General features: G+C 37.2%; 1 protein-coding gene and 1 pseudogene across 2 annotated transcripts in view; both read right to left on the bottom strand.

Moving 5' to 3' along the window:
- SPINK5 (serine peptidase inhibitor Kazal type 5) overlaps nucleotides 1–12,420 on the bottom strand; it is a 76,681-nt gene extending 64,261 nt beyond the window's left edge. The window contains exons 1-4 of one of the 2 annotated variants that reach the window (XM_045493168.1): nucleotides 12,287–12,420; nucleotides 10,771–10,796; nucleotides 6,773–6,900; nucleotides 4,800–4,872 (exon numbers count right to left, since the gene is read on the bottom strand). In XM_045493168.1, coding sequence (XP_045349124.1) covers nucleotides 4,800–4,872; nucleotides 6,773–6,900; nucleotides 10,771–10,796; nucleotides 12,287–12,341 — 282 coding nt within the window. In that variant the 5' untranslated portion in view covers nucleotides 12,342–12,420. The remainder of the gene's footprint in view (nucleotides 1–4,799; nucleotides 4,873–6,772; nucleotides 6,901–10,770; nucleotides 10,797–12,286) is intronic. The other variant, XM_045493176.1, reaches the window with a different exon arrangement.
- A 3,002-nt stretch (nucleotides 12,421–15,422) lies between these two features.
- Nucleotides 15,423–16,374, bottom strand: LOC123601652 (annotated as a pseudogene).
- Nucleotides 16,375–21,280: the final 4,906 nt, after the last annotated feature.

Raw genomic sequence — 21,280 nt, 5'->3', positions numbered from 1 at the left:
TTGTGTCCATTTTTAACCAATATTTTTTCTACTTCCATTGTTAATTTTTATTTATCTTTCTACAAGTTACTAACTCTTTTTTATGCAGCCTCAGAGCTGCTTTTGAGCCTCTCTACTGAGTTTTTTGTGTGAGTTATGCTATCAACTCCAGAATTTCTATTTGAGATATTTATCTTTGTCTATCTCCGTCTCTATCTCTATTTACTGAAAATATGCATTTATTTATTCTTTGTTATTATACTTTCCTTCAATTATTTAAATAGTGTTTGGACTATTTAAACACTTTTAAAATAGCTGCTTCAAGCCTTTGTCTGCAAAATCTAACCCCCAGAGGCATTCAGATAGTTTCCATTGGCTTTTTTTCCCCCTGAGTAGGGGTCATACATTCCAGTTACTATTTTCATATTTCATAATTTTTGTTGATGGCTAGACATTTTGGATAATGATTTCACTATAAAGAATATTTTTGCTGTTGTGTTGCGTATTTGCATCTTTGGCTGGGCTAACTCTCTGATTTCTTGCTGTCCCACAATGTACAGTTGTTGATACATCTGCTAAAAAAATGTTTATAGTTTTTATTTTTTTAAGATTGGGTCTTTAGGTTTTTCTTTCCATATCTCTATAGCTTAGCAGATGGCCAATGATTAGACACAGTTTGTGCTCAAACATCTCAAGCTAGTAACGCTTCCATCCCCTACAGATAGGCCTGTGTATATTGAGGAGGACATTCAAAGTTCAGAATACATTTACATCTACCTTGGCATTTGCTTTCCACTGGGATTTTTTCATGTGTGTTTTCTAAGTGCTTGTGCACAATATTATGGCCAACGAAGACTTTGTGAATTGCTCGGTCTTTCTTTACTCTCTGCTGCCTATGTATGAAGACCCAGCCAGAAATATGCTTGCCTCAACCATGTTACCACTTCAGGCCATTGTCTTTACTCTGGGTGAAGATCATGACATCTACTGAAAACACCTCTGGATATAATTGTTGCCCACTGCTCTAAATTACTTCAATAAGACAGTGCAGTTGCTGACCCTCATAGTCTGCCCAACTGGTGGACATTCTATACCAACCCAACAACAAGAGTGAGATGGGAGTTTCCTTAAGAAGAACATCACAGACTCCCATTGTTCTAAATCAAAGTTCAGCAGTTTTTCAAGCATAAATGCTTATCAGATTGACATAGGCTACTGGTCAATTTCCAGATGTTATAAGGGTTGTTTTGGTCCATTTTGTCTAGATTTATAGTTGGTTTTTGGGGAAAGGATTTGCTAACCTTGTTATTCAGCTATAGCCTTAAGTGCCACTTCTCAGGGTAATTTGATATTGATTTCAAAACCAGATAAGAATAATTAAAAAGAGAAAAGTATACATTCATTTTACTTAGGAAAATAGTTTCAAATTTTCTAAATAAAATACTAACTATAATTCAACAGTGTATTAAAAATATTAAAAATATATTAAGGTTAGTATGATTTACCCTAAGAAAACATGAATAGTTTAACATTAGCAAATTTATCAAGAAATTTATTACATTAATAGACTGAAAGAGGAAAGTTAGAAAATTATTTCAATAGTTGCAGAAAAGGCATTTGACAATGATCAAAACAGATTTAGAATATTAAGAACAGAAAGAAAATTTTCTAAACCTGCTATAGTTTATTTAAAAAACACCTACAGTAAACACACTTAGTGGAGAAACTTTAGATATATTCCTTTTAATATATGAAGAGAGGGCAATCTGATGTTCATTATCATCACTACTATTTAACTTTTGAATTCTAGATCCTGGCCAATGATACAAGAAAAGAAAAAGAAATAAAGGAGTGATGAAATGCAAAAGGAAGTTATGAAACACCTACTATCTCTTATTATGCAGATAATGTGATGAACTACCAAGAAAAAATGATAAAATTAATAGATAAACTATCAGAATTAACAGGAGATGCCATAAAGCTATTCAGTGTAAGATTAACCTGTAGAAATCAAAAGAATTTTTCTATACCAGCAATAACCAGAAAGAAATACCATAAATAAAATACCAATCAAAATAGCAATAAAATTACAAATTTTGTAGGTATTAGCAAAAATCATAAAAATCTCTGTGGAGAACATAGATTTCATGAAATACACAGAAATTATTATGAAGTAATGATAAGGTATTCTGTGCTCTTGAGTTGGTCAAGTTACTACTATAAAAAGTCAATTTTAGGGGCATCTGGGTGGCTCAGTCGGTTAAGCGTCCAGCTTCTGCTCAGGTCATGATCTTGTGGTTTGGGAGTGCAAGCCCCACACCTGGCTCTGTGCTGACAGCTCAGAGCCTGGAGCCTGTTTCAGATTCTGTGTCTCCCTCTCTCTGCCCATCCCCCACTCACACTCTGTCTCTCTCTTAAAAATAAATAAACATTTTTAAAAAGTCAATTTACTCAAATTAATTTATAAATTCTTCATATCCCTAATTACTTTGGGTTTCCAAACTCAAGTTAGATTTTTTTCATAAACTGAATAAACTGTTTATTTGTAATATAGGGGGGAAATATAGGTCTATACATAGGTAAGTCAACTTTGAAAAAGATGAATTAAGAAAGGGGACCTGCCTTATTAGTTATTAAAGCAATGAACTCATCTAGGAACTCAGGAACACATACATACACATATATGAACTTAATATCCTACACAGTTGGCAACCTAAATCATAAATAAATGAGTCAATCAATTAAAAAATAAAGTCTCTACACAGACCAAATACATTAAAGATTATGAGGAATTAGACGAGGGTGGTAGAAATGAAAATGGTAAAAAAGGAGTCATACTTGGGATATACTTTGGAGGCAACACCAATGACAGTTGTAGATGGACTGGATATTAGAGTTGGAAAGTGAAAAAATGACATACTAGTGAAGTAGAAATTGATGGTGCAAGAGAGAAAGGATTTCTGTAGGAGGAAAATTCTTGAACTGGAAGAGCACCTTATTCTGAAAGTGAGTATCAGGGTTGATTTTTGATGGGAGGAATCTAAGCACAAAAAGTGGGTAGATTTTTCTCTCTTATAGTAGACAGAAAGTAACAACAAAAACAGTGTAATTACATGAACTGATTCAAACACAAATAAGTAAAAATCTAAACAGAAATTATCTGAAAGGCCCAGAGACAAATATGAACTACCTTAATTTACAAGTACTTTCCTAGGTAGGAAAAAAGTAACCATAAGAACTTAAGAGGTAAAAATTATAACTCAGGCATAAAATGATAACAGAAAGGTATAATGTCTTCAAATTCCAAAATTTTATTTCTTAAAAATCCTACTTGATTAAAATTCAGCAAATATATGCCTACATGTGAAAACATCTGACTAGCAATATTTAGAAATAGTTTTGTTAAAATTGGTATGTTTGTATAATTCATTTTTTGGTTTGTATTTCCTTGTATTTTATATTTTAAAACATCACTGATTAGTTTCTCATGAAGGAGAAAGATGGGGAAGAGAAGGTGGAGGAGAATAGATCTTACTGAAGGAGCCTCTCTCTAAATGTGACCAGTAAGGGCAAAATTGGAACTTACCAGTAAACCTTTCTGATCTCCACAGACTTTACAGAGCACAGAAGCAGCTCGCTTTTGCTCAGATAAAGGATTTTCAGGGATTAACCAATTGAGTGGTGACTGCGTTATTGTTTTGGAAGTGAGATTGGTTGAGTTCAAGCAAAGAATTTGGTTGACTAGATTTACTGTGGAGGCTAAGATTCTCAGACAGACCTGAGTAACGTTGACAGGGAAAATTTTAGCTCGGTTAGCCCAGGGATGTTACAGCAATTTGGGTGTGCCTCCCCTGACTGATCATTTTAATTATGTGTCAGGGACAGGAGTGGAGGAGAAAGATGTTGGAAAAGAAGCTACAGAGGAGCTCTATAGTGATATGAGTTGTCAGGATTCCTAGTGGTAACCCCAGCTTTGTCAATAACTTACTGTGACACGGTGTACCCTAGAAATTTCCCTTAATCTGGGTCTAGAATTCTTATTTTTTTGTAGAAATACAAAAATTGTGTATACATAAAAAAATAAAAAGTGAAATCATTGTGTGGTGGCTGGAAGCTGTATGGTTTCATTTTATTTGATTTTTTATCAAAAAAAAATTTTTTTTTTTTACCACAGAGCACTTTTCTCAAACAAATATTAGCCTGTATTCCAATCTACAAAATAGGTACAAACAAGCAACTTTAGTTGAGTTAGGGAAACTACAGGTATCAGAAAGGACATGAGGAGGAAATAAAAGAAGGAAAGAAAAAACAAAGAAAAGGAATCAGATGCCTGCTAACACATGTTAAACCCTGTACTTGGCTTTTTAAACTTAGTTTCTTATTTGGTCCACATTCCATTTCACAGATGAAAAAACTGAGACGCAGAGACACATAAATTGTCCAAGTGACATAGACAATAAATAAGAGTTCTGAGATTTGAGCTTAGTTCTAATAGTTCCATGAAGGCTCTTGGTGAAGCCGAGAAAGGACAGGAGGAATGAGAAATGGCTATGGAAGGCAGACATCAAACTCACTTACTCCACCTCTTAGCGTCTGTCAGTGCCCAAAATGTTTTCTGAGAGTTAGGTCATGGGTTGGGCATAGGGACAAGCTGTACCAGATAGTTAGCCCACCCCTGGACTAAGCCATGTTCCCTCCCTTCCTAAGTAGTTGGCTTCACAACAGGTATGACCTAGTAATTAGGAAATAAACAAATAATTTTAAATAGTCAAACATAATCTTGAAAGTAAATATGACAAGTTGACTTCAAATAATCTCACCGTTTCTGGGGCAGCGGCCTGAGTGGCTCTTGTTAAATGCCTAGCCCTCTTCTGGGATTTTGCTTGTTTTTCCCTGGAAGAGAGCAAGGAAGAGCATAGCTTGCTTAGATATGTTTTCCCAATTTGGGGGATAATAGCATACATGTCAAACTTAATTTTGACTCTTACCCTGAGCTCAATCAGGTATATCGGAAGTGAGGTACATGCAGAAATGAGCCAAGGTACCATAAATGTCTCCTCAGTACTGAAAAATATCTCAGATATGGTTCCACAGAAGGCAAGAATCTTTACCTTTAACTGCATAATGACTACTCCCCCACCCCTTTCAGTGCTTTCAACATCTAGGTGGTCACCAACTCTACAAGCCATCTCTGCCATTGTTGGAATAGTCTCTTTGAAAGACCATGTTCACACTGAACCAAAATCTGTCTGTTTGTTTCTGGTTCTACACTCTAAGGTCCCACAGAGAAAATTCAGAAATTTGAGGATAGCTTTTATGCTTTGCACAGTTTCCTTTCCAGATTAAGAAACCGAGTTTATTCCGACATAATTTAAGTAAGTGATAAAAATAATAATTGAGTGAATGACTTCAAAGAGATAAACTGCCTTGTATGTCTCAAGGCATTCTACTTTTGTTTTAAATTATTTTTCAGTAAATGTACTAGGTTTATAGTTTCAGTCTCCTGTCAAGACAATCCTATGTAACAAGGAGGAAGCTTTGTAGTAACTAGTACAACTGCTAGTTTACATTCAGGTTTCAAGAGAATAATTTGCCATAGGTCTCCCCACATCCCCACCTAAATCTTGATCTTTTTCCTTCATCTTCCCACAGTTTCTTCACTAGCAGCAGCATGTGTGATCATGGCTTCATTATCCCAATATTATTGACTATGTCAAATTAAATCCCCTGAGATTTAATTAGCATTTAAAAAGCTAATTATAACATAATTATCTTAAATGGATCAGCTTAGTGTTGGCTTAGTATCAGTGTTGAAGTTTTGATGGTGGTCAGAAATTAAAGATGACCTCCCTATTCAAAAACAAAATAGAACACTTTGATTTGAGGATTTTCTATTGATAACAAGCCTTCTTCCACCTTTGGGTGTCATCAGAGAGAAGGAAGTCAAGTTAAGAAGCATTACATAGATGTTGGTAAACTTTCAGGACACTCACCCTTTCTGAGCTGCTGGGATGTAGAAAATAAAATTAATTCTTTAGACCTTCTCATCCTAGTGTAATCCTAGGTGTCTACAGACACTGGCAGCTCACAGGGTCAGGGTGCAAGATGTGTCCTGCTTAAAGCCTTCTACCGTTTGGCTGCCATAAGGAGAGCTTGGCATCATTCCCGGGGGCGGGGGGGATTGGTGGTGGTGGCTTTTCTCAGTCCTGAGGGTACCACAGAGTCAGGGCTTAACACAACTAAGAATTCTTTTTTCCCAGAGTCAGGAAACTCAAATTGGAACTATATCCTCAGAAGACTATTAAGTGCTACATAAGGTATTAACCCTCTACCCTCTGGAATGTTTTAGAATACCATTTGAGCGATTTAAAAATCTTTCCAGGAGGCACCTGGGCAGCTGAGTCAGTTAAGGGTCCAGCTCTTGATTTCAGCTCAGGTCATGATCTCGAGGTTACTGAGATCAAGCTCCACGCAGGGCTCTGCGCTAACAGTATAGAGCCTGATTGGGACTCTCTCTCCCTCTTTCTCTGCCCCTCTTCCGCTCCCTAGCGTGCTCTCTCTCTCTCTCTCTCAATAAATAAATAAATTAATTAATTAATAAATAAATAAATAAATATAAGTTAAAAAAAAATCTTTCCAGGTAGGAGGTACTTATCCAACTTCTGCTAAGCATTTTTATTTAACCATTTAGATTTAGAAAAGTACATTTGATGGGATATAAAAAGAAGACATTTACTATTTCAGAGAATAGCTGGTAACTCAAACACTCAAAAGAACGAGAACTTTTACTCACAGGATCATTTTGCACGTGGCACACCTGCTGATGAATGCTCTTCCATCCGGGCTTTGAAAAAGTTTTTTATCTTGGGAACAAAATAATTTTCCATTTTTCATCAATGCCCGATATTCATTGCAGGTTTCCTAAGGAAAAGATTTAAAGAACTGTGTTTACTGAAGCTCATAAAACCAAGGCTTTACCTTCTAAGAACTTCCTTGAGCAATATTATTTAATGACCACTACCTGCTTTCTATCGAAGCCAATCACTCAATTGACACAAATAACATGAATTCAAATAATGACTGGATTGTCCCTTGGGGATTGAAAATCCACTTAATAAGCATTCATCTAAAACAATGAGTAAAATGGAAAGACTTGACCTCATATTCCAGGGCTGTCATTCCCAAGCCCAATAGCCTTCTCAAATTAAGTTCTCAATGGCTAACTTACCCTATCTGTAAAAACAGGATATAGTTTCATACGTTTCATATGTCTTGTGAACATTAAATATTATAAGTATGTGAAACATTCAAAGGTGCTTGATACATAGTAAATAATCAATAATCACATTCCTCTCCCCTCTTCCTCCTCCTTTATTATTATTGTTGCTATTATTATTATTATTATTATTGGAATATGATGCATATAAGATACCCAGCACACAGTAGGTCGATAATAATTGCCGTCAAAAGGAACATGAAAAGACTACTGAAAAGGTTAATTCAATATATTTCATGGAAGGCTTTCTGTATGTCACTATTTTCTAGGAACTTAAAATCAATGGTGCATTTGCACTATCTCATACAGTACTAATTTAATATGTCATACTTGCTATCAGTTTAGAAAATCCACTAGGTATTTAGAGGAAGCCTTTATAATGTAAGTTCTGTGGGGTTTTTATTTTGTTTTGATTTTGCCAAAAAAAATACTGCCTCAACATGTTTACATAAGAAAAAAAATTAAACGATGCTTTTGTGTCCAACTCTGACAAATACAACCTCTTCAAAAGAAGTGATCATAGAATTCTGTCCAGCCTCCTATATCTTTATAATAATCATTCAATCAGTTAACAAAAAGTCATTACAATATTAATATACTTTGCTAAGTGCCATGTATATAGCTAGGTGTATGGATAGAGCAATGAGGCAGGAGCATCCTTGCCTGAATTGTGCTTACCATCTAATGGATACTAATGGATAATGATGTACTTCACCTAGCTTCTTTAACATGGGAGGCAGTTGGTAGCACTAGCAGAATAATTAATGGAGAAGAGGAATAAAAAAATAATATCAGAGACAAGCCCTGGGAAATTTTGCTAATGGTGACCTACTAAAATACCTCAGAAAATGATTATCACCACCCAGTGATGTTATCTGAGTAGCACAGTAATAATTTCTGGCAACTGACTGATGACTGGGCTGCTTGAGCTCTGTGTAGTCTCTGATTCTATAGTATCTTTTTTTTTTAAGTTTATTTATTTATTTTGAGAGAGAGAGAGTGTGCATGAGCAAGGAAGGGGCAGAGGGAGAGGGAGACAGAACCCCAAGCAGGCTCTGTGAGCCTCACAAACTGTGAGATCATGACCTGAGCCGAAACCAAGAGTCTGACGCTTAACCAACTAAGCCACCCAGGAGCCTCTGATTCTACAGTATCTTATGCCAACATGGAAAGTTACTGCTTAGCTTGCCAGACATAACTGATTCTAAAAATGCAAAATTCTAGATGCAACTTTGTCACAGAGAGAAGAGCTTGGTATTTTTTGTGATAGAAACATATCCCTTGTGAGTTAAGATAGAACTCAATGCTGTTTTTCTGAGTTGTGAAATAATCCAATGGATTCTCTTGGCAAACAGAAAAAAGGCCATAAAAATTAAAAGCAGGAGGTGGGTTTTTCCCTGGAAAAAAACAGCCTTTGGCTTGTTTTCATTTTGTTTTGTTTTGCTATTGTTGTTGTTCATGTCTTCTCCACATGTCTCAGAAAAACTAAAGCCCTCCAGGGCCAAGCTCTTTCCTTTACTGGCTCTGACATAGCTCATTGTCTTCTACTGTCTCTTCTCCAACATCATAATACAATCCACCAGGAGCTGGCATCACCTCCATTCTGTGTTAGGGCACTAACAAGGTGCTTTTGACTATAATAACCCTTCTGTGATAACAAATTTAAATGTATGGTAAAGATCCTTGCAGATGACTACAGTCATTTTCTGTGCTGTTCCGGGTCATGTTTATAACATTCAACATGCTTTTCTGGAGCTGTCAAGAACTCAAGATACTGAATTTGGAAAATAAAAATTCCAGGACCATAAGAAACATTAAATCAATACTTCTCATTTCTGACAAAAAATACAAAGATTGCTATCAGAAATATTTCCAGAGACATAATTATTTCTTTGTGTTCTTCTTGCCTATGCCAACATAAAGGGTGGCTAAATTTATTTTTAAAAGAAATAGAGTTTGTACAAAGTCCCATTTGCAAAATTGCCTGGATGGCTCAGTCGGTTAAGCGTCTGACTTCAGCTCAGGTCATGATCTCGCAGTTAGTGGGTTTGAGCCCCGCATCCAGCTCTGTGCTGACAGCTCAGAGCCTGGAGCCTGCTTCAGATTCTGTGTCTCCCTCTCTCTCTGCCCTTCCCCTACTCATGCTCTGTCTCTCTCTCTCTCTCTCCTTCAAAAATAAAAACATTTAAAAATTTTTTAAAAAATAGAAATGTCTATCAGAAATCACCACCCATTATCATAGAGTCTGAAAAAGCAAATTATGGCTTCATGCACAGCGATATTTATACAATACTCTTCTTTTTGCCAGTATAAAACATGTAAGTGAGCATGTTCTCTGACTCCTTCAAATCCAAGTTTTTTCTACTCTACTCTACTACCCTACTTATTCCATAGAGGTTTCTGAGCCTCTCCTCAGACAGCAAACTTAGATGAAATAATAGGACTATGGTGAAATTTTCTACAGGGGGTGCCTGGATGGCTTAGTCAGTTAAGTGTCTCATTCTTGATTTTGGCTCAGGTCATGACATCACGGTTGGTGAGACAGAGCCCTGAGTCAGGCTTTGGATCTTTGTTTTAATGCTGTCTTTTTAGAGAAAACTTCTTGACTATCCTAAGAAGAAATGATACTACCTCCATCCCCAGAAATTCCTACCTTCCATCCTACTTCATTTTACTTGTGACACTAATCATTATTTAATGTGCTATACATTTTATTAATTGACTCATTAACTTGTCTGTTTTTCTCCACTAAGATCCAAGTTCCGCAAGGGCCGGGTTCCTGTCTGTTTCCTTACTTTCCAATATCTCCAACATCTCAAACAGGGTCTGACAAATGGTAGATGCTGAGTAAATATTAACTGAATGAAATACATACACTGACATACATATACAAATATATACTAGGTACAGACAACCCCTTTATACGCAATAATCACAAGAGCACTCACTTCAGCTTTCTATGTATGTTGTTACTTTTTCAGGTGTTAAACTGAACAATACTAATTCACTGGTATGTTTATGGAATTTTTTAAAAGTTTATTTATTTGGAGAGAGACAGAGAGAAGACGCGGTGGGGGGGGGGGGGGGCGGGGGGGCGGCACGCAGAGAGACAATCGCAAGCAGGATCTGTGCTGTGAGCACAGACCTCAACCTGGGGCTCGAACTCACAAACTGTGAGATCATGACCTGAGCCGAAACCAGCAGTCAGAAGCTTACCAACTGAGCCACCCAGGTGCCCCTGTTTATGGAATTTTGAAGCACTCCTTTAGCATGGTAGACTGCCTCTTGCAGACATCCATCATCATTTGTACATTGACATGCGTGTCTGTGTGTGTGTGTGTGCGTCTGTATGATTCATGTCTTCCTTCATAAAGACTTGTTTCTGTTTTTAACAAAAGCTATTAGTACCTATCAGTATAATATGTCTGTATTATTAACGTGAAGGTGTTGGCCACAGATCATTTTTCTTTAGAGATCTTGGAATGGATTCAATGAACAGAAAAAGCAGGACTAACCTGATTTTCACCCTCACTGGCAGCATCTGGGACAAAAATATAGAAACCAAAGTTAAGGGAATGTAAACTATTCAATAAACAAACAATTCACTCAGTGCAGTGTCTTGCTTATTTTAATGGCAATATGTTATAAAACCACAAATTGTTTTTGAACACATTAAAATTTACAATGGCAAATAAAATGAAGGCACTGCACCAAGAAATCAGCACGTACACTCACAGAGGTCCAGTCACTCATAAAAGTCTAAATTACGTTGGAAAATAATACTCATATACTTTCTTACCCCCTCAAAATATCTGATTTCAAAAAGATCCTTTCACAGAAAAGTATGAGAGACCTCTCTTAAAATTATAATGTAACAAATACCAAGTTTATCATAGCAATTATAATTTAAAAGTATAGTGTAGCGTAAAGTTTATATCATATATACACATAAAATTAAATTTTCTGAATTCTGGCAACTCTGCCTCCTTATAACAGCTACAAGGATTAGAGATTTGACAAAAATTAAGAATAATTAAAATCCCAGGCTATTATACTCTCTCATTAACAGACTCCAGCTCCCCCCTTTTTTAATGTTTATATTTTGAAAGAGAGTCAGAGGGTGAGTGGGGGAGGGGCAGAGAGAGAGGGAGACACAGAATCTGAAGCAGGCTCCAGGCTCTTAGCTGTCAGCACAGAGCCGGGTGCTAGGCTTGAATCCACAGACAGCAAGATCATGACCTGAGCCAAAGTAGGTTGCTTACCCAAATGAGACACCCAGGCGCCCCAACAGACTCCCTTTTGTACCTACACACTTATTTTAGGAAAGTGGCATCATTTATGTATAATAATCTCCAGACTCTTCATCTCTGAGATTTTCTTTTAAAAAATGCAAATGCTTCAGAGAAGATTGAGCCTAGGCAATTCATGTTTCCTTCAAATTCAAATAGCCAGTGCAAAAACTTACCTTTCACTTCTTATAAAAGTCTCTTACCCTTTAGGAGAGATGCTCTCATTCCATTTAGGATGTGGTAATACAAAAATAAAATATACTAGAAGGCACTGCTACTTTAAAATAGGAATAGATGATTGAATTTGATTTTTAATTGTTTATATATAGTACTATATATATATGTATATATATATATATATGAAATATACATCTACATTTTAAATATCTACTACATACATAATTCCTTTCAGTATGAATTGATGTAGTTGGTTACAGGAAGATGAAGAAGAATCTATTAGCTTTTCAGAACTAATAAAGAATTAATAGAAGGATTTCTCATTGGTAAAAATTCAGATTATGTCAAACTACTTGCCATTTCTAAAGATAACAACATAGCTATTTATTAAGCCACATATGTAATCCTTCAAAACCCTGTCTGGCAAGATATTTCAAGATTATACATACACACATACATATATACATACAAACACACATTTTAGGAGTAGGGGGAGGGAGACACGTCCCTGCCTAGGGCTTTACCATGTGTGGCAAGAGGCTTAGATTACATGCAAATTGCTCACCTTGTATAAGGCAAAGAGCCAGGGTCAGAAGCATTGGCACTGTGGCTATCTTCATGTTGAAGATGATGTAAGTTGGTTACAAGTCTGCTCCGTGCATTGCTCACCAGCTGGTGCTCTAAGACTGAACCCGTGGAGATGCAGCCTACTTTTTATATATACTGGCAAATACTGGTGACACCCACAACAACAAGCAACATTATAAAACCAGTTGTTCAAGGTCGTGCTAGACTTAATACACCACATCAATTTAGTTTCCATCCTTTAGCATCCTGTCAAGGGAGCAGATTTGAACCAATAATGTTTATTTCTACAGTTCTAATATGTTTTCATGATACCTCCCCCAAAAAGCGATAGATTGAATCCAAGAATGTCATTAAAGTTTAATACTCCACGGTTATTAGTATCTAAGAACTGAATTCTTCACCAAGACCAGACACATTACTTTTCAGACAAACATGTTTCTAACTGGGCTCCCTTCATAAGTGGGAGGGGAGGGAAAAAGACAGATGGATTACCCTACTAGTCAGAGACTTACAGATTCCCACATCTGGAGAAAGTTGCCTGTAGTGAGAGAAGCTGTTGCTTCCATCCGCAGATGTTTTGAAGTGTCTCAATTCAGTGCCATGGACTCATGTACAAGTTAGAATTAACAACCCACAGAGCTAACCCAGCAAGATTCTAACACTGAGTACATGGGAAAGCTGAAATTCAGAAAAGGAACACTGACTTTCCCCAGAACACACAGTTTAGAAGGAAGACTCAAGGGTGGTACTTGAAGAAGACCACAAGTTCAACACTTTTTTCAACTTTTTTCATGGCTTCCATCACGCATTAGTAAAGGCAGAAACTGTGTGAAATCAAAGCTTGCACATAACTACTTTTAAAAATTCTCAACCTGAAGGACATTTTACATTCTAAGGTCTCACTGTTTGGTCTAACCAAACATCGTAATCATAAACATTAGAGTCTCCAGCTTTAAGTTTCCACAACCCATCACTCCCCAAATGACTGTTTTAAAAATTTGTCTCAACCAATTTTCTCCTAAATTTAGTTTACTCCTATGTTGACTCATTATTTAGTCTCCCAAGGAGGAAAGAAAGAATAAAGTATTTAAAAATACCAATATATCAATGTAACATTTTTCTAGAGATAGTATCTTCTCCTTAGTTCCTTCTTCCATTTTACAAGTAATGCCTTTTGTCTACCTGCTTACTCTACTCCAGTAGCTCAAGAAAGCACCTGAAAAATTATGTAAAAATGGTTGAAGCCAGAGCCCAACGGTTTGATTCCAGTACTCCAAAGGGTCTCTACATTCATAGAGGGAAAGTTTTAAACTTTATGGGATCAAAACCCTTTTAAAGGTTCTTCCAGAAAACTGATCTAAGGCTAGCCAATTTGAGAATGATATCAATATTCTGGATACCATCAAAGCCAGAGTATTTCCTTTTCCTTTTTTTTTTTAATGAAATAACTTATTTCCTATAAAAGTATAATCATTGGTTTCAAGGTCTGTGCTTTGTTTCTTCCAATAGTTTGGTAAAATGAGTGTCTACGGAAAGCAAATTCAAACTGCATTACTGTTATAGATTAGAAAATTGATATCCATCATGGCGTAATCGAAAGAGAATGGAACAGAGAGTCAGGAAATTTGTTTCTATTCCTGTCTTTGCAACCTCACAGCGTAATGGAAATGAACTTGGCTTTGACGTATGATAGATGTGGGTCCAAATCTTGACTCATTGGTTACTAGCTATGTTGCCTTGGGCAAATCACTTATTTTCTCTCAGCCTCAGTTTCCCAATATGCAAAACAGGGGTAATAAAATTGCAGTATACAATTGTTGTAAGAGTTAGAGGAAATTCTTGTGTGTGTGTGTGTGTGTGTGTGTGTGTGTGTGTGTGTGTAAGGCTTAGAATAATTTTGAGTATAGTGATAAGTCTTATAGTTAATTATAGTTGGTTTTGCATTTTTATGTTATTATAATGGTGTAGGTGTATTAGTTAATGTCAAAGATCCCAAGAAAAGTCAATATCACTTGGACATGGACCTCAACAACAGGTTTAAGTTTACTCATCATGGAATAACACCCCCAACACGTTCTGAACTAAGATTAAAAAGTCAAGATATAAGTTCTCCTTTTCATTTTATTATATTCTCTCTTTCTTTTTTTTAAGTTTTATTTTAAACAGAGGAAGCGTGCACACATGCACAAGTTCCAGCAGGGGAAGGGCAGAGGGAAAGAGAGAGAGAACCTTAAGTAGGCTCCACACTTGGTGTGCAAGCCTGACTTGGGGCTCGATTCCACAACCCTGGGATCATGACCTGAGCTGAAATCAAGAGTTGGACCTTCAACCAACCGAGCCATCCAGGCACCCCCATTTTATTATGCCCTAAACCACAATACCTAAAACAAATCAGACCATTTGCTGTTTAAAACTTGTCAAAGTCATTGCAAGATTTCAGTCACCATTGATTCCTTAGCTTTTTCTGTACAAGTGTCTTCTAAATATTGACACACCAGTACCGATTTTTTATTTTTTATCTGCTCTGTCAATTCATATGAAATGGGACCCAATAATACACTCTATTACTGGTGATAAGGAAGTTTAATGACTTAAAGTAGAATTGGTGACTGTGTAATATGCTCCAATGAACCCCAAACCTAGCCCAAATGGATAGTATTCCCAGGAGTGGAAGTGGTGTGAAGGCAGAACAAAAGAACCAAAAAATTATTGCATCTCTAAAGAATCTCTGCTATGAGGAAAGGTTGAGGAGTTGGTTTCCTTCTTACTGGAAAAGTGCTCCTCAATGACACCCAGTACGTCTGAAATGGTGAATAAGAAGTTTGGAATGGATAGCCTCTTCTATGAGGAGAGGGAGCCAAAAGAAGATTCAATGAGCACTCCCAATATTGGAAGGAAAACCAGTTGCCTCTTGACATCAGGGCTTTTTCTCCATTTCATTTCAGGAATGTTCTAAATCCAGAGGTGATTCATCACATACTCTGTTAGTTACTCCATGTTTCTGACAACCACAACATTTAAATTCAAATGAATGGGATTGAAGTTTTAGAAAAATGAGGTTATGGGTTATGAGAGTACTTTTGTGTGTGAGTGTGGTTCTGAAAACTGTTTTTCTTTATTGTTATTTTACAATGTACCATGAAAACCTCTTCCATGCACATGAGTGAAAATGTCCTACTGACAGAGAACACTGCAGTTGGATCAAAAGGCTGCTGGCAACAAGAGTGTCAGCTAAAGCAAGGTATCAGCTAAAGGTTAAAGCTAAAGTTTAGCTAATGCTAAAGCAAAGTATCAGCTTAAGGTTAAAGCACATAGTATGGCAAATGCCTGCCAGGGAAAGCAGAGTCAGCAATATTTCCATCAGAGAAATCAGAATTTAAGACCAAAGGCATTAGAGATATGGGATATCATGTAAACCCACTTGGCCCCTACCTCCACCCGTGACTTTCCTGACACCCATGGTCCCCTTGGCGAGAATGGATCCCGTACATCTCTTTGCATCCAATGTAAACCAACCATTTTCTGTTTTTTCCTTAGCTCTTCCTGAGCCCTTGACATATCTCCACGTTCTCTCATCATCTCCTCACACTGCCCGAGTGCCCTTTCTGTAAGTCCTCCTGATAATCCTTGGGGGAATCGTCTGTTCCCCTGTCCGTTTTTTCTTTTTGCTTTCCTGGGCATGTCATCTTCAGCCAGGCGTTTTTCCGCATCCCACAGCTCGCTCTCAGGATTTGCCTGGGATTCTGGCTTGCTCTCACACTGCGGCCTTCCCTCATTCTCGGACTTGCCTGGCTTTTCTTGCTTTCCCTCATCTTCTGGTTGTCCCTCATCATCTGGCTGTCTCCCATTCTGGAACCTTCCCTCATGCCCTGGCTTCCCCCTCCACTTCCAGCTTCTTTTCCTCGTCGGATTTCCCTTCATCTTCCGGCTTTAGCCTGGCTTCCAGCTTTCCTTTCTTTTCATCGTAGAGTTTTTTCCATGTTGACATTTCCCCTTTTTTCCTGCCCTGCAGGGAACCCGGACAGGTTCCTCTGTCCCTTCTAGTCTTGCAGAGTGCTGGGGACTGACGCAAGGAGGTGCGGGCCCGGCAGGCCCCTGCGTCCTCTGGCTCCGGAAGCGCGCCCTCCCCACCTCCCCCCCCCCCAGCGTTCAAGGAGCAGGTTCTGCGCAGGTGCAGGGACGCGCCAGCAAGGCAGGCAGGGAGCGTGGGTACTTTTCCTTAAATTCCAAATTCCATCTTTTTTTTTTTTTCTTCACTCTTTCAATTATTCATGAAACATGTAGAACCTTTTTTCTTCTCATGAAGAAGGAACGAAGCTAGAGTACAAGAAATATAAACTTTACAGTTCAAAACAGGTATCAAGTGGTCCAGAATCTGAATTCACATCAAGGATATTGACACACAGGAAAGAGATGAGAAAACTATAAAAGCAAACGAGATTTTGTAGACCAGTAGTGTTGCTAAAGGCCAAATTTATTTCCTAAATCCGAAGTTATCAGACCGTGGTTCAAATCTTCTTTTTCTATGCAGAGATATCCTTGATGATGACCATAGTTTAATAAATAACTATAGTCTCTCAAGATAAAATCACTTTCTGCATTTTCAAAACAATCTGCCATTATTAGCTGTCTTGATTTGTTTATGCAATCAGGTGAGGTAGCAAAGTACGTGTTATTCTTTTCTTACCTGCCCCAGATGGTAGCATGAATGAACCCCAGATCAGGAACTAGCTTGGAAAGTAATCCCAGCCTTGCCTCTTGCTCACCTTATACACCCGATAAAGCTCTCCCAGAGCCTTTTAGGGAGTTCAAAGAGAATCTAGACATTATAATGCTGTAAACTAGGGACAGCGTGCTACTGATCATTTAGTTCTTCTCATGCCTGCTCTCACACACTCATACAATTGCACACATACACACACAAAACCATTCACCCATAATGGCTTGGGCAAAATAAATGTGTTGTGATCATGACTGTAAAGTATATACCCTAATAGATCTTAGAAGATGAAGTAATTTACTTCTTATTTTCTTATCCTTAATTTCCTTTTCTATAATTCTCATATTTTTCCCCATTAACAGGTCTGTCTGTATTCTCTTTTTTGAAAGACGCTAACTGGAAAACAGCCTTCACTCACCTTCTTATCTTGCACTGTTCCATTAACAACTAACTTCACTCCCTCTCTGGAAATTCCCCTCTGTTTGTCCACAAAGCCTTAGAAACTATAGATAAGCATCTCATTTTATCTAAGAACAAGATGGGATGGGCACTGTTTGATCACAGACCCTACTATTTATAGATATCGTTGCTTTTATTAGATTAGGATTAAGAAAACAGGAAAGTTTCAATACCTAATTTTTAACTGGATTAACTTTTACATACTGGGTTATATTTGTTCTAAAATACAATATCCCTACAGTTGATGCTACTAGAACCACTGCTCCATGACTCCACACTGTCCATCACCTGGAAATTCAGTACATTCTGGAGTCTCCTAGGAGTCATTCTGACTCTACAAAACAGAAGTTTGTGGAGCTATGGTCCTTGGGAAAAAATCACAGTGAATTACTTTGAACTAGCTAGTATAATGAATTTTGTTGAAAGAATATTGTGTATTTTATATGTGAAATATTTATGTGTCTATGTGTACAGTAAGCAAGAACAAAATTGCTATATTTATAAGTAAAATTTTGAAAAGATAATCTGTGTTTTTGATTTATATATCTGTATAAAATTATTTGCAAAGAAATATAAAATTTGCTAGCTTTTTTTAATGTTTATTTATTTTTGAGGCAGAGAGAGACAGAGCATGAGCGGGGGAGGGGCGGAAAGAGAGGGAGACACAGAATCCGAGGCAGGCTCCAGGCTCTGAGATGTCAGCACAGAGCCAGATGAGGGGTGTGAACTCGTCAACCAGGAGATCATGACCTGAGCCGAAGCCAGCCGTTCAACCGCTCAACCGACTGAGCCACCCAGGCGCCCCTAATTTGCTAGCGTTTATTGTGTACTAACTGACAGGTATAACAGAAAACCTAAAAGGAAACCATTTTGTTCTGTTTTTACAGGTAAAGAAATTGAGGTTTGGTAAAATTCTGTAACTTTCCCAAGGTCATACAGCCTATAAGAAGTAGATTTTACATTGCAAGTAAAGGCAGTCAAACTCCAAAGCCCATGCTCTTAAATATTGCACTGTAGAGACCATGTTACCTACACCTGTAATTAACTTATCTCAGACACTCACTGTTATGGTCTCAGTTGTGTCCCTCCAAAATTCATATATGAAGCCTTAACACCCAATACCTCAGAATGTGACTGCATTTGGAGATAGGTCCTTTAAAGAGGTGATTAAGTTAAAATAAGGCTATTAGGGTTGGGCCCTGACCCAAACTGACCATTGTCCTTATAAGGAGAGATTTGGACACGCAGGGACACACCAGTGAAGCATGCGCACAGTGACTTACACCAAGCACCTGGCTTGTAGGTGGTTAAGCTGAGAGTGGTATCTAGGTCTTAAGACTTGAAAAATTTCATTCAATCAAGTAATACATTGATTGTGTCATGTGACAATCTTTATTCATTAGACAGAAAAAAGCAATAAAGGGATGAATAGTAAGCTTGAAATCAGAGAGTTCTAGGGTATAGGACCAAATGATTTAAAAAGTTAAAAATGTGAGTCCAAAGTGAGGTGCTATGGTATTCCAGCAGATTGCATAGTACTCCCACATGAATACAACAAATATTGACTAAATGCCTACGTTTGCCTGGAACTGTGTGAGAGGCTAGTGTTAGATTTGTGAATAAAAAGTCATTACCTCTATCTTTAAGAGGTTATGGTCTAGTGGAAGTGGTGGAAAACAATCATACAAATCATTGTTCAGTCAAATCTGTGAAAGTGTTTTTTAAAAAAATGTCCATGGAGTAAAGCTAGTATATTAGCACAGGTATTTAGCCTCTGAAGGGGGATTCCCTGATGAAATCAGGCTCAATTTAAAAAAATGATCTGGGATTATAGGTATTTAAACTCACCTATCTGAAAAATTCACACAATCAGAATGCATCATTCCTTAAATAATTATGAGAACCTAAGTTTTGCTCTGGTAATTTCTTTTATCTGATATTTTCAGTTTTTACTGTATCACTAGTTAGTTATCTAACAGCTAGGCAGGAGTTGAAATTAAAATTGAATGTGAAAGTGATTTTGAATCTAGTGGGTTTTTGGTTTATTTTGAGTGATATCGCCCAGGTGATATTAATGCGTTTCAAATCCTCACTAAAAAACTAATCTAGTTAAGAAAATATTTGTCCTTAAAAGTAATTTTAATATTTCTGAGTGAGGAGCTGTAAGTGGTGGACATTTATTTGCCAACCACAAGAACACTCTTGGAAAATGCAATAACTAGCTTTAGTCTATAGTATAAGATAGCAGTTATTTTTTCTCTCACTCTTAGAATATACTACTTATGCTTCTGGGAGAAGTGTTTTGTTTTGTTTTTAATTTTTTTTTTAATGTTTATCTTTGAAAGAGTAAGAGACAGCATGAGCAGGGGAATGGGAGAGAGAGGGAGACACAGAACCCAAAGCAGAGGAGGGGCAGAGAGAGGGAGACACAGAAGCAGAAGCAGGCTCCAGGCTCTGAGCTGTCAGCACGGAGCCCAATGCGGGGCTCGAACCCATGAACCATGAGATCATGACCTGAGCCAAAGTCAGATGCTTAACTAACTGAGCCACCTAGGTTCCCCTGGGAGAAGTGTTTTTAAAGTGTACAGGAAATTATTTAAGAACTCTATGCAGTTACTAGCATTAATAACGGTATTCACCTTATTATTATACTGTACTTATATGTAAATTTTATTCCAGAATAATAATACTCATAGAATACTGTATAGTACAATACCAATTTGTACACAGTATAAATATGTGTACGCTGTTTATATTTTATATATTTGATCCTCATATTAACCCTTTAAAGTAAGTAGATAATTTGTTATTTCCATTTCATGGTTGGTAAAACTGAAAATCAGCATGATTGAATGATTTTTCCTCAAATCTATTAGCCAAAGAGTTGGCAAAGGAATTCATGTCTCTTGACTTTTATTCTGATATGTTTTTTTTTTTCAATCTCATATTTGATAGATCTAAACACTAATTCAGTGATATTAGGAAAGAAAAGAAGGAGAGGGGTGCCTGGCTGGCTGGGTCGGTAGAGCATGCAACTCTTGATCTTGGGGTCATGAGTTTGAGCCCCACGTTGGGCACATAGATTACTTAAAGAGAAAAAGAAAATTAAAAAAAGAAAAAGAGGAGAAAATGTTGAAAGAGTACGAAAGGGTGTTTTAAAATACATATTCTCATTTGGGCCTCATTACTAACCTGGTGAGTAGGTTAGACATATAATATTGTTAGTATCCCCATTTTACAGAAATTTAGAGAGATACAGGAAATTTCTCAAAGGCAGTAAATGGTTAAAGTTGGAATCAGACAGGAATTTAATGAATCAAGATTCTATTGTCTTTTCCCAATGACCTTTGGGTCTCCTAACAATGTAAAAGATGCTTAAAGATATACTTTTCAAAATTTCATTAGAAGGTAAATTATGAGAAGGCTTTGAGAAGACAGGTGGGAAAAGGAAAATACCTGCTTTATATCCTGAAAAGAGAAACAGAAATTAGTATGTGTGCTAAGGAGTTCACTGGTTTGTTTTTAAATGATAAGTAAGATTTATGTTCTGGCTACAATGGAGTAGTAACAGGGAAAGGATATTTCTTCCTACCTGAAAAAAAAAAAAAAACAGAAAAACTACACAGTTTTTTGACATCGGACATCAGATAGTACAGGTCGGTGATCTCTGGGAGAGGGAATGAGTACAGAGTAAGCAATACCTACATTGCTCACTGTCTATAGAGCATTTTCAGGCTGCTACACAGAGAGAGAAAACCCAGGGAGAGTCTAGCTGTTTCCCTAAATGCAGAT

This window comes from Leopardus geoffroyi, chromosome A1 (genome assembly GCF_018350155.1).
Source record: "Leopardus geoffroyi isolate Oge1 chromosome A1, O.geoffroyi_Oge1_pat1.0, whole genome shotgun sequence".
Lineage (NCBI taxonomy): Eukaryota > Metazoa > Chordata > Mammalia > Carnivora > Felidae > Leopardus > Leopardus geoffroyi.
This window is presented reverse-complemented; position numbering and strand designations above follow the sequence as displayed.